This window comes from Metopolophium dirhodum, chromosome 2, assembly GCF_019925205.1.
Source record: "Metopolophium dirhodum isolate CAU chromosome 2, ASM1992520v1, whole genome shotgun sequence".
Classification (NCBI taxonomy): domain Eukaryota; kingdom Metazoa; phylum Arthropoda; class Insecta; order Hemiptera; family Aphididae; genus Metopolophium; species Metopolophium dirhodum.
The window spans coordinates 18,061,681-18,077,060 of NC_083561.1; the positions used below are offsets into that span (position 1 = coordinate 18,061,681).

At 27.8% G+C, this 15,380-nt stretch overlaps 1 protein-coding gene across 3 annotated transcripts in view; it reads right to left on the bottom strand.

Moving 5' to 3' along the window:
- The window catches only part of LOC132938978 (SCY1-like protein 2), a 215,919-nt gene that overhangs the window by 80,531 nt on the left and 120,008 nt on the right, over positions 1-15,380 (bottom strand). For all 3 annotated transcript variants that reach the window (XM_061005962.1, XM_061005961.1, XM_061005960.1), the window contains exon 4: positions 8,693-8,807. In XM_061005962.1, coding sequence (XP_060861945.1) covers positions 8,693-8,807 — 115 coding nt within the window. The remainder of the gene's footprint in view (positions 1-8,692; positions 8,808-15,380) is intronic.

The following is a 15,380-nucleotide window of genomic DNA, read 5'->3' on the forward strand; positions in this document are numbered from 1 at the left end:
CACCATCCATTATAGTGACCCATTAGTGTCCTAACCCACACAGTAACCTACTGTAAAACAGAGCGACACCTATTTTTCCACCTTTTTTATAATGCATTTATTCAAATTCCTATGTTTGCAATACGTTTGCAATTTTAAGAAACGCTCTTTAAATATTATAAGGAATGCCTTGTGGTCACTGGCAACACAAACATATTTTTCAAATAATAAGTAATAACTACATTTTTTTACTGTAAGTTTTTATTCCGATATCTTTTTACAAAAAATTTTGTGGAATATCTAAAACAATTCTAAAAAAAAAATCGGAAGAGTAGTTTTTGAAATTTGTGCACTCATCATACAATGTTAATAGGTTTATAAGATATGATGGCTATGTTGAATTGAATATTTTGGCTAACTAATATTAATCTATCAACATTTTATAATTTGTCAAAACTAACTGATTATAATAAACACTGGATCCAATATTACATAATATATATATTATATATTTATAAAATGATTTCAAGGACTATTATCCTTACATGTTATATTTTAATAACTCAAAATATATACTATAGTTGTAAAAATGATGATTTAAATAGTAATTTTATAATAAAAGTTTTAAAAAAATGATCTGCTAAACAATTTACTCTTAGAAAAGTCAATTCTAGTTTGAATAAAAGAAATCTGTTTCCACAAGACAGTCTTTAAATTTTATAAAAATATCTAAATAATTTATAATGTGGCCTTTATATGGAATTGGCAAATGCTTGCTTGGTGAATCACTTTGTACAATCTAGTAATGTAAACTTAGAGGATATTACAGTTATGACGTGCAAGCTAAGTGCGTATCTCGAATGTCCATCAAAAAGGCCATGGATATGATAAATATTTATTATAAGGATTCATTTGTACTAAAAAAACACGGTACTACAGGTAATGTAAAAATGCTAAATTTTGTCTTTTAAGCATTAAATTTTATAACATTTATAATTAGTTACAAGACAATTGTATATACATATATATATTAACAATGTTTTTTTTAGTACATAATATATAAATATGTACTCGTACAATTATTGGATATAATTTGAGTATTAAAAAAATATGGAAACCCATATTATAAAAGCCAGCCTTATATTACTCCCACGTGGCACTATCTACTTACATAATTGACGGACTATATAATTCTTAAGCCAATAGCTGATGTTTTTTAAATGTCTAGTGAAACTTATATGAACTGAATAGGAATCATTTGGTTTTAAGTACCTATAAGAACCATATCATTTTGAAACTTTAAGCTATCTGTCTGCGTTATTCGAATGGCTTTGTCATCCATATATTCTAAAAAAAAAATGTTAGAATATTTCATTTGTTATTTCTTTGTGAAAATACTCGGATGTTGAGTGGTTTGAAGTTGATATGAGTCGAATCTTTACATCATTTCCTATACTCATGAAGAGTTTCACTATGGTATTATTGTTACTGTAAAAGAATTCACTGAACAAATGGAATGTATCGCAAATATGACATTCGAAACTTTTAGATTGTGTTGCAAAAGAACCAAGACGTAGTAAGCGTATATCTATCAAGAAGGCATAGTGAAAAACTGATATTTATTTCATGTATCAAAACAATTTTTTTTTGAAATAAAAAAATTTAATAAAAATAGTTTCAAAAAAAATTTATAATATATTATAATAATATGCTTTTATCAAAATACTGCAGTAACTGTTGAATATATAATTACATATATGGAAAAAATTCGTATAAATGTTATGATAATGTTTTTGATGCAAAATACGAATTTATCATTTTAATTGAATTTTGAAATTCTAAATTCATTGCATACAGTTTTTGTTAACCTAGCCGTAAAGAACGTCAAGTGGAAGGAATAAAGACAACGTTTTTTGGAAAAAACCAAAAATTACAGTAAAATATCTGATAATGGGTGCTGTGAATTGGTAATACGTCTTAATGTTGACAGCAATATTATATTTTATAACTGTTCTAATTTACGATTTACATGCGTCATCATTGCTGTTGGTACTTATAGGCGCAAATAATGAATGGGCTTTAGGGGCTATGCACCCCCAAACATTTCTATAGCCCCCACAAGCATTTTCTAATAATTTTTTATGCTTGATTAATATTATAGCTTCAGCCCCCTCCACCCCCCCCCAAAAAAAAAAATAACCTAAACGCTATCTGCACCTATGTTGATACTCTATTGAAACATAATATAGTTACCTATATAGTAACGCATTACGCAAAAATCTCTCACCTGCTTGGTACTGAAAGCCTAAAATCATTGTCAAGTTAAAAAGGAGCCAACCGATTTAAAAAAAAAAAAAAACCATTTAAACGTATAAGTACATCGTACATTCCGATGACAGAATTAAACACTGTAACGTTTTAAACCACATAATATAATATTGTACCTATATAAAGTCATGCATTATTAAAATATCTAGTTTTTTATTTCCACACGTGAACAACTTATTAGATTTCAACGAAATTGATGACGTATAAAACCCGTACAATATTGTGAAACGATGAATAATAATATTGTGTCTTATAGAAAAATATCCTATTACAATATTTAAATTGACGTTTTCACAAAATTATAATTTATATTGAATACTATACGGTATAGGTACAATAATATGCTCATGTTATAAAAATTTGATATGGATATTACAATTTACTTCCCAAAGTACCCTACGCCGTTACGTCACGACTGCTTTGCGATTACACGTAAACAACAGCGTGTGGGCGATTCGTATACCTAGGTTCCTATGTCAGTCACAAATTGATTAGGTTTTTAATAATTTGTTTTGGGCTTTATTGCTCAGCACTAAAAACCATTTTAACGGGTAATGTGATATGTACAACGGTTGCATTATGAGATTTGCAATTATGCATTCATCCGGTAGTTCCCATTATTAATATGCATAAGCCCAATACATTTTACCGAAGACTTACTCAGCGCCTCGTTAAATAATACAAGTGAAATCGATTTTCCATTATCGTCGTTAATGAGATAAAATACATAATGTGAATGATAAAAATAGTCGATGGTGGTAGACCTCACTGGTTTGGCTGCTTGATGGGCAGAAGTATCAAACGGTACATTCGCGATATTGTGTGTTGTTTTTTTTCAATATCAATCAACCGAACAATGTTAATAAAAGTATTTCAATCATATCATCCATAATATATATTATATATTTTTCAACATATTTTTGGCACTAACAACAGGAATATAAGCAGATACAATTGTTTTACAATTATTTTCATTTATAAGTAGTTTTACATTTTAATTTTATTATTAACAGATGGGGTTTTGTTTCAATTATTATAGTTTATAATTAGTTTATAGTTATTATAGTTTGTAGACTAAGGTTAATATTATTACAAAAATAACGCACTTAGTTCAAATAATATTATCTAACTACTTTAATTTTTTTTTTTCATTATTAATTTACAGTCTACATTCTAGTAATGCTATTTCTAGTCAGTTGTTTGTAATAGAAATTAATTATTAAATTATCGAGTCAATTTTACTAATGTATACGCGTGAAGTGTATACGAAATTATATTATGTAGTTATATTATTTGTAAACCACAAATAATGTTTTAATTTTTTAATTTGTATATTATATTTAAAGAAAATAATAATTATCTAAAATATACAAAGCCTATAAAAAATAAATTATAGGTACCTATTATTTAGACTATCCAAATAATTCAATTTGTCCATTGTAAAACAATATTATTTTATACAAATGCCTTAAATAAATCTACAGTCTGTAACATAAAGACCTGACAGATAAAATAGCTTTAGTTCTAATCAAATAACATTTTTTTTTTATAAAATATATAATTTATGAGGTGCCGCGACTAGCCCTCCTGTCAATCAAACTTCATCAAATTTACTTATTGTATAACATGTAAATACAGATGGTATATTTAAATTGTTATTCAATAAAAAAAATATATAATTTATAATCACTCGTGCTACACGTATAATATAAAAAAAACATTTATTTTTATATTTTTTAATTCTAAAAATAAAAAATTTTATATTTGATTCAAATTTATTTTGAAAAATTCAAATCAGCCAATTTTTAGTGCTGATTATAAGAACAATTTTTATAGTCGGTATAAACATTTATCTATGTCAAGTAGATTTTTTTTAGAATTTTTTTAAATATCAACATATATTTTGAGTAAATTAATATTTGAGTAATTTAAATTTAGAACGTACTAACTTTTTTCAAAATATTATTTTTGGTTATTTCCTGACATGAGTATATTTCATAAATGATTTATTAACCATATAATTTTCATAATTTTTGTCATACGCTTAAGTAGCAAAATTATTTTTTTTGTCAGTTCTTCGTGTTTTAGCTTTTATATGACGTATATTAATTTAATTTAATTCACTTAAAACAAACATAATATGTTATTATTATAAAACACAACAAAATATTATTCTTACTATCAAAAAATCGATAAACATTTGATAAAATGTATTCATGAAATTAGTTAAAAGTACAGGTAAGTTTTAATAAAGTTTGTCTTAAATTCCTAGATAAGCAAGAAACTACAATCAAATATATTAATTTAATTTTTTTGTAAATAAATATTTTCAAACCGGTTGAATATCAAACTATTATTGTTAGTCTTTTACTGAAATTTAGCAAGAGGTCGATTGATTGGTTGTACAGTAAAAGTTATCATTCGAATTTATAGAGTTATTTAAAAATTTGCCCCGTAGTAAAAACAAATTCAAACATTTTTGAAAGTTTTTCAGCAGTGTCTAACAAATTGAAAATAACATGATTTATTGATTTGAATAAAACAACATGACCCAACAAACAGAAGTTTCGCTGCTGGCGTGATAAATAGACAGCGAAAAATTGGAAATTCCTCCCCCCTTCATGAAAATAAGGTCAAAAAAATTGTTAAAGCTTTCTAAAAGTGTCCCGGCATATTAGTGTAAGGTCTCCAATCACATAATTTTGTGCAAACAGTTCACCTCATGTGCAAACAGGTCACTTGTGTGCAAACAGTTCTTATGATAATAATAATAACGTACGAGTATGTTTATAACGTATCGCATAATATTTGTCTAAATAAAATAAAAATATTATTTGCAATCTTTTAAACCAACGATGACCTACATGTTTCCACTTCTTTCAATGGTTAAAGGGAGTAAACAATATTTAATGTTACAAACCACGTGGGTATACGTCTTAGTCATTTTTGTTTAGTGTTGGCGTTTTCTAGGAATTGATTATTCAAACAAACGTATAAAACGACCGTAAAACGTATTTAATAGTATCGCAAAATTATATTCTACTACCTACTGAACTGTGTTCGTTATGATTTATTTATCGTCAAGAAGCTATTTGTCGGAAGAGAACTCGCACGTATACTCACACCTACCCACTCTCGCTGCACTGTATAGAATACCAGAATGTGTGTTTTTGACATGCACACATAGCCTATAGCCACCTACTGAATAACTCTAATTTATCTCCACTTTACGGTGCGCGCGTACATCGATTACAGTTTACTGCCAACAGTATCGAACAATAACAGAAGAGAAAATAGTGTTTTGAGATTTATTTGATATTCCGCAATAATATCATTAAACCTGTACCGCCGCACTTGAGCTGCACAGTAAAATTCACTTATATTCACTTAAAATTTCACTCCAGTGAAGAACAGCCGAGTGTTACAAAACATTAAACACGCGGTGCCACACAAATCACTGCATATTAAACGTGTGACTTGTGTGATGGGTGGTGGTCGGGAGGAGGACGATTTAAATCCCAGTTATCCTTAAAATATTGCGTAAACCTATTGAGTTTATCGGCAGCCGGTATAGTGTAGGCACCTCCATGTGCCGATGTTCCCGGGCAATTTTATTCAAATGGCAATAATTTTTAATCGTTTAATCGCAGCTGCTGTTGCGCGTGGACGGAGAAAACGTATTTTTAATTACGCGCCCGCCCGACACTACTGAGAGGGTCGTGATTTACGGTGGCCCTTGAACAGTGTTATCGTAGTTGCGACGACGAAATATTTTATCGTTTGCCTCGATTAATATATAGACCGGACGGCGTTCCCGAATAGCAAAATGCCAGCGATTTGCCTGCGTATGTGCATGCCGTAAAATATAATATAATAACAATAATAACATAATATTCTATAGAAATCCGTCTCGACCGGGACACGCGAGGAACGCGGACATTGACACGTGTTTTTCACTACGAAAAAGTGTGCGAATTTTCGTGTTGAACAAAAATACCAGTGCAATATTATACCATGCATTATATTTTTACGATACGTTTTCATAATGGTATCGTTAGTTACAGCTTTGTCCTTAAATCGGTCGATTACGGATGTTTCCTGTATATAAATCAAATGATGTACATAACGTATTTCAAAGTCAGTTTCTTTCGTAAATCAACTATATAATGATATTGCACACTGAAATCCGTAGTGGGTATTGTATTAAGTTTTTTTAAACTAAAATATCAATTCTTTTTTGAGGATGTGATGATTTAAAAATTATTATTATTTATGAGTTACGACACTGGACATTTCCAACATATATACATATTGAGAGTGATTTCTCAATATGTTTTGTGTTTCAACACGTAACATGTTTGATTTGTTTGATATTAAGTTCATGATATTATTACATTATTTACCGTGTACGTTTATTACACACAGCGTATATAAGGTATTATATTATAATTCCATATTATTACAATTAAGTTAAATACGTTCCTGACTTCTAATATCTTTTCTAAATTTAGAAATAATAATTTTTTTTTATGCCAAGTTACAATTTATAATTACATTTTATATAGTTAGTATAGTAATTCTACTAATGGTTCTCACATGCAGAACACATGAACATACCTAGTCAAATATTAGTCTATTGAGTCTATAAAATCTATATATGTGTAGGTACCTATTTTCTATAAATATTTTGGCATGGAAAGCTTTATTTCAGTGCCAATTAAATTATGTAAAACACTTACTTAAAATCATCATTTATATTTTCTATAATGTTAAGTTTGTATAAAAAAAATTTTATTTCACATAAATCAATTAATATTGGGTTTTTTTAATAATACTTTTGGGAGAGTTATAAATTGCTAAAATATTTCATGCGACATTTCACTAGACAGGAGCTTTTTAAAATGATATACAGTTGAAATATTTTTAACTCTTGGTTATTTTCTAAACTGTGATAGGTACTTAACTGTGGTACCAACTCGTTATGAATAAAATTTTAATTATACCCATTTTTATATATTACTTAAAGTTAATACCTGCAGGTCAACCATTGTACCTGAAATATCACAAAATACGGGAAATTCTGACGTGCAGGTATTAAGTCATTACGCCATACAAAATAACGGTTTGATGGATTCAAAAATTATTTTTTTCTGAACCAAATATGTCATTTAATTTGTCATAATGAAATACATAAACTAACGATATTAATTACGAATATGTGACAATTACAAAGTCACATACGTCATAATGAATAATGCTGATTATTCCCTTACAAAAATTATTAATTATTTACCATTTATCTATTAGTCAAATTATATCGAATACATTTAAAATTCAATTATTAAAAAAAAAATTACTTTCTATTATATTAAAATTGATGAAGGAACAACGATGAACAATACCAAAAAGAGATGTAGGTACGAGGGGACATTAAAATATCCGTTATCGTCCACGATGTAATATTGTATAATGTGATACATGTATTGGGCTTTCGCATTGGACATTTATTTATTATATGAACATAATATATATTATGCCTTGCAATAGTACAATGTATGGTATTTTCTGTTTTCTGGCCCCTGGATATAGCATAGCATTTTTAGTGGTTGGTTAATGGTGTTAACATAACTCTTTAGAAAAGTTAATATCCGAGGAACCTTCCGTAAATAAAATAATGTTAATTATTATTTTTAGGTAGATAGTGGGGTGAAACGAAAAAAAAATGTAAATGCATACCTACATATATAATTTTTTCTGTATTATTTATATGCATTTGTGTAGCTGTTTTTGCGCTAAAAGCTTAGAAACATTCACAATTTTCACATTCGACAGTGATGTGTGTTTAAATATTTTAGAAATATGTTTTGCGATTGTAAGTTTTTAGACTTGTAATTCCCAAAACACATTTAAAGAGTATGATTAGAGATATTTTATTTCCTAATGACCTTTCCATCTGTGCTCGAATAATGATGTAATTATACTAAAGAGGTACACTTAAAGTGAGTACTTATATTTAATAGTTAAACACAGTTAACAACACTAATATGTGAACAGGCGTTCAGAGACACATTATATAAACGACAATATTCTAAAATAAACATATATGCTTATGTAATTATTATTTTAACAACTTACTATGTAAAACTATACAATCATGAAGAATGTATCTTTTGTTAATAAATTGGAAATAAAATGTTAATTTACCTAATACATAAAATATTAATCAAACTTATTTCAATAGTTTTATAAATCAAAAACTGATATTAATTGTATGATTGCCTATAAAACTGCCGATAAGCGTTAATAAAACATTAAGTAAATCATATATATAAACATAATGTAACTACTAATGCATCAATGTGCTAAATAAATAATATATACATACCAATGAATTCCAGACCACTAAGTTTCCAGGTTCCTGTTTTTGTGACCAATATACTGCTTGGGCAAACATTGTGGTGGTGGACTTGAGGTGATAAGAAATCAAGGGCTTCGGCAATCTGAAATTTGTTAAGTTAAAATTGTATTGTTATATAGAAAACAATTTAAATTCTTGATATCAGTAGGATATTATGTTATGACTATAGGTACAATGGTACATATATATTTTATTTTGGGTTAAAATTATCAATATTTTGGAATTAATGAGATAATTTAGTTTATCTTAAATTATCTTAAAAATAGGTATCAAACTAATAAATATATTCAAATCACTAAAATAAAAATAAAAAATAATAATCGTTTTTTTTTTTTTTTTGGCGACTTCAAGTTTTTAATTGTAAAAACATCCTAAACAAACTTTGGTGGATCAAAATCTACTTAAAAAAGGTATTTGAGCTGCGAAAATGTATTTTTTCTACTATTTAAAATTTAAATTAACAATACATAGAATTGCACTAACGTAAGTACGAAATCTACCTGATATTATTTTAAATGTTGCATTGATAAATTATAAATTTTTGTATAAATTTTTATTTATGATATTTGCTTTGAATATATATTATGTTGACCATTTTTATAATTAGTTTTTTTCAGGGATCTATTCACTAATTCACTATTACTCAGTCATTAAAATATTAATTAAAATAAGTAGCTTGAGTCCGGGGTAGGTGCGTTTATGTTTCGATTCAGGAATAAATAAAATATGTGTAAGTAATACCATAATTGTTTTATGAAAGGGATACCAAAAATAGACTACGAGTTTGAGGAAATATTATTTAAGCGCTTAGATAATTTATACACGTCTTATAACTTATTCAGTTACTCGTATTATAAAATACGACAATTTGCAAATACTAACTGGGTAATAGCTATTATAATAAAATATAATTATATACATTCATAAGACATAAAAAAATAATAAATATTAAAACATTTTTAAATAAATAATATTAAAAATTATAGTAATATATTCTTGTTCAGTATAATATTAAAAAATCCTCATTAACTTTTTATTTACCAAAGAAACTTTATACCGAAAAATTAATTTGTTATACTTTGCTGTTTCCTGTCAACAATCAACAATACAATTTAACAAGAAGAATTTTTTATTCTATGTTTTCATTTTTTCATAATATGTAATTTTGGTAAAAACAATCAAGTTATTTATGATAGAGAATGATTTGTTTTTTTATGAAAGCCATCTAATTTTGGAAGTTTGGTAATTTTCAAATTGTTTTTTAATATTTTTTTGCATCACATCGGTCTTAACATTTTAAAATTGATTAAATAAGTAGGTACAAATGTGGCACTGAAATAAAAGTTATTCCTATAATAAATTTCACATCACATTTAAATAATATGTACAATTATTTTTTTAATGTAATAGTCATAATGAAATTCACGTTGTAATTGATTATCAAAAAACTATATCGTCGAATTAGATTAAAATACGTTTTAATATGAATATTTATGCAGTTGAACCATCATCATTTTTACTACATTAATGAATAATAAAAGTAAAAATATTACTTTTAATTACCTGAATAAATATTTTTTTTATTAAATATAAAGCTTTGCATACATATTACACATATTAACCTACATAGTTTGCAGTAAAAAAAAAACACTCATTCAAGGGATTAAGACATTTTTTTTTATATATAACAGAAATAAATACAATCAAAAATATTAAAAAAAAATCCAAGTAGGTATAGTAGGTATTACGGGACTTTATTTAACAGCCATAAAACCTATAAAAATAAAATATAAACATAACGTAGTTTAGGAGTCAAGTGTTAGCCATTTGTTAAAATATACTTAACTCAGCGACTGATACTGGTCTGCAATTTTGTTAATCATAACTTAAGATATTATATTTTAGAGCAATAAGAAATACCAAGGTTGCACTCAACAATCAATTTTTTGAACATATTTCGATTGCCGACATTTTATTTCACTATCAGAATATACAGTGATTGAAGCTTAAGTATTATATTGAAATAATTTAAAGTTATTTCTTCAAAGTACCTACCTTCTAAAATCTAAAATCGATTTACAATCAAAGAAAAGCTTTGTAAGACCTGACAAAAAGCATTCGTTTTATCAAAAAAATTCTTCTCGGAAAGAGATAAAAGGTAAATCAGAATCACTTCAAATCTAATACGATAACTTGCCGCTTCTTATGTCTCTCAGTATTCGTGAGGCATCGAGGAAACGACACGTTTATAAAAATCAGGAAAATGCTTTGAGTATGTAATAGCTCGAGATTACCAAAGTTATGTTTGGGTTGCATATTCCCTTAGGGATCAACTTGTTGAGCTATCAATTTAAATTACAATATCTAGCAAAGCAAGCTTTTGTCGTTTGTCAATATAGTTTAGGAGTGGATTTAATGAGCATAAACTGTGTACGTGGATAAACACGATGTTATTTACTGTACTAATACCAAAAACAAATACAAAACGTGTAATATACGACTATGGATATTTATAGATATCTATCTATCATAAGTTATTACAATATTCGTTTTACTTAAAAATATAGTTATCACGTGTAATCATTAATCATAAGTCGAGCGAAAATAAAAAAATAAAATAAACAACAGTTAAATAAAATTTATAATTATTTTTACATTGTATGTGTAAGTACGTCCAACTTAAACATTTTAATGTTAAACGACTAAAGGGCTCTGACCCTCGCTTGTCTCGCTGTCCACCCCCCCCCCCCCCCCCCGACTATTAGGGGGTTCACTCGCCAACAGATATCAATTAACTCTGAGCATTGAAATAAAAGCTAATGAAAATAAATTATTATAAACTTTGATGTTTTGTCTGAAATGTTTATTAATTTCGCCATCACCGTAATAGATATAGTAAATATTTCAACTCTTGTGGATACGTGTTATGTTCAGGGAGCTTAAACTATTTCATGGTGAAAGCGAGTGTTTGTAGATCTCCCCTTTTCATTTTTAGAAGGAGAAGCATTGCAATATTAACATTTTTCTGTCATATCACCGATATGTAAATATCTAGGCTCATCAGTTTGCTCATTCTCTAATTTTTGTTTCTTTGATGTCAAGTCGAAATATTCTTCACGTTTTCGTTTATTCTTTTCTCTGATTTTTACCATTATATATTTGATATTTATCTTTTTTTTCGTAACGCGTGTGTTCTTTATCTGATATCTGAAGCTTCTTTCTATCCACCTTAAAATAAAAATTACAATGGACTCTAATATTGGTATTTGGTTGGTTTCCATGGTAATTATTATTTGACGAAACCATTAATTTAAACATTTGTTTTCATAATAGAGAGATGAGAGATACCGTTGCTGATAATGGTGGATAAAACATGTATAAACTCATAGTTAAAGTACCTAGGTAATCATTATTTTTGAATGATCTATGCATTAACACACCAATAATATTAATGGTATAAACTATTTGTTTACTGATATTTGAAATTAATTGTTTAATATTCTGTAAAACTATTACCATGATAAATTATTGTATACGTTGAATTCCGTATTTAAACTCTTAAAATCACAAACTTTTGTTTTATTGAAAAAAACTTTTATGTCCATATAATGCACTATTTATTATGGTCTTTTAGTACGTTTGTATACTGCGGTTAACATTTACTTTGATAAAAAAAATTTAAAACAACGATAAACCTACAAATATTACATTGAGGGATAGAAAACAATTTTAACTAGACATACGAATATCCGTTTACAACTGCAGTGATGAGTATTATTGAGCAACTTTCGTAACCCAATTTATAGATTTCTAAAATTTAATTGCGGAAATAACAAAACAAAAATGAAAAACACATTTTATTATTTTCAACCTTACAATACACTACTATAGTTGGTAGTCACTGATTCCAATATTATGGGAAACATAGTCCTCTGTTGAATTTGTATTTAAAACTCTCGTTCACTATATAGCCTTGTGTGCCGTATGAATGAATTCCCACACAGATTTCTGTAGAGATTTAACAGTACTTAAACAACTCGTACATTTTTGACGTAAACATAAAAATAATCATCAACTTTAATCCCGGGCGGAACCAGTGAACAACAGCCAAATGGTTGTAATAATCCTGAACCCCGAAGAACATACGACATTGGCACTGTGGATCATCTCTTGTCAGATCCATTTCCGTCACTGTCTCAGTTTTAAGAAGACTTAAGTCCACCATAAATCTCGCGCTTACACTTTTCAGTTCAATTTTTAATATACTTCGTTCTAAATTCAACCTAGATTTTAATTGAATCGTACTCATTCACATTTTTATAATCATTGATTTCGTTTATTCGTGTATGTCATCTTTGATAATATATCTTACATTGTTGACAGTAAAATGCAGGAAAATCTAATAAAAATCACTTGGCCATCCGCGGCCGCAGAATGTCTTTGTGGATAAAATTGTCACTCGCCGTTAGACCAACCCGGCTAACGATGCCGCCTGCAGTAAGAATACTATTCCACCATCACGATGTTCTGTGTACAGACCGCGAGGACCGATTGTTCAGAACTATTGTCTTGTCAGTCACCAAATCAAATAATAATGTTTCACAGTGATTTATGACCACATTGTTATCGCTGCGAATATTGACAACTGTTTGGTATTATTGTTATAATTATGAGATATATTATATTAGGTAATTATATATATTATTATAATCGATTTTTTTTCCCGGGCGAAGTCGGGCTATACAGTTAGTATAACAATGTATATGTACACAATACACATATATGTTTAATATTGTCATATATTATATGAATCGTGTTGTAAATGTCATCATAATTTTAGTTTAATTATTTATTAGGTCAATGACAGCAGCAGAATGTGAAAAAAAACACAAAACATACCGTTAACAGCATAAAAAAAAATGTTGGTTGGCAGTCATGATGTAGACCTACGGCTTTTAGAAATGTAATAAAAGCGTTTAGTTGTATTCATTCACTATAATCATCCATTTTTACACAATTACGACGAAGTAGGTATATTTTTTTGAATATGAATTGCTCGAATAATTTGTAAATGTTTGACCAATATCTGAAATATTAAGTAATGTTATAAATGTAATTAATTTATACCTGTGTGAATTCAAAGGAAAATTATAAATCACTTTGATATTAAAATAAACAGTTTATATACTATCTATTATAGTCCTCTTTGTAAGAGAATTTCTTTTAACGAAATTACATTGAGTATAATTCTGTTAGATAAAACCAAAACAAGACTAAGTATCCAACGTTAAAATAGTATGGCTTTTTCTTTTTATTCTAATACACATATTGTTTTTCCAAAATCTTAACCTAAATGGATATTATAAAGCAAACATGACGTGTTATTGTTACAAAAAAAGTACGAACAATATTATGTAGATAACACATTGTCTTTAGTTTTAAATTATTATTTAGGCAATATTAAAAAGGGTAGACTGTGGCAGGGCTTGAAACCGGTTACCGGTTTTTACCGAATATTATGTTTAATTTATTTTACCTACATAAATAATTATACGCTCGTAGCTACTAATGGCTTAATAAATAATAACTTCTTAAAACTTTTTCTTAAATCATACTATTATATCTTCGATTTTTCCCTAGTCTAAATTCTTGTAATAATAATTCAAATAATTGGTACCTATTCTATATTTCTATTTCCTACCTACCTACAACATAAAATATCGTTGTTTGGTAATGACGGTACTCGATAGTCGACAGTCCCGGTCTCCCTCATCGTATATTGTACTGGGAAATCTAAAAATAGCTTGATTCCTATAACAACACGAATATTGCATTAAGTATACGGGTACAGAGGTGTAGTACAATTTGTTTTGTAGAAAACCGGTATGCAATCGGTCACTGGTAACCGACATTTTTTGGTAGCGGTTATCACTTAACGGTAACCTGTAATTTTGAATATAGTACCGGTAATTGGTTACCGCTAACAACAGGACCGGTATAAAACCGGTAACCGGTATTCAAAAAATTCTCAATTATATTAATGACGGTTTCAAGCCCTGGACTGAGGTAATAATGGTTATTATTAATAAATATTAATTTAGAATGCAAATATTATATATTGTTCGAAGATTTTAAGTTATTTAATTCCAATGATAAATTTAATCTATAGTTAATTATTTGTTTTATTGTGTAACATTCTAATATCACTAATGTTCTTTTATATATATTTTTAACAATTAATTTTATTTATTTATTTTAGATTCTGAGTGGAGCGAGGAACCTAAGGTTTTACAATGGAGTTTATTTTTTTATTTATTTTTTTTTATCCTGTATACAAAATTTCTACCAGAAGGAGTGCTTCGATTTCAACATATAGTATCTTATCTTTTAGAAAATTGAATCAAGATGGTACTTTAGAGAGTACTTTCGATATTCTCAATAATTATTTAATACCACGGGAAAAACCACTGACAAATTATAAAAAACCCCTAAAAATGGGATTTTAACGGAAAACAAATAAAAAAAAAAAAGGTGGGCAAGTGAATGTCGCTCTGCTGTACTGTAGGTTACAAGTGGGTCACTGTATAATGGATGGTATTAAATTTGAATTCAATGATATATCATAGTATAAGAAAAACGATTCTGAGTGGAGACG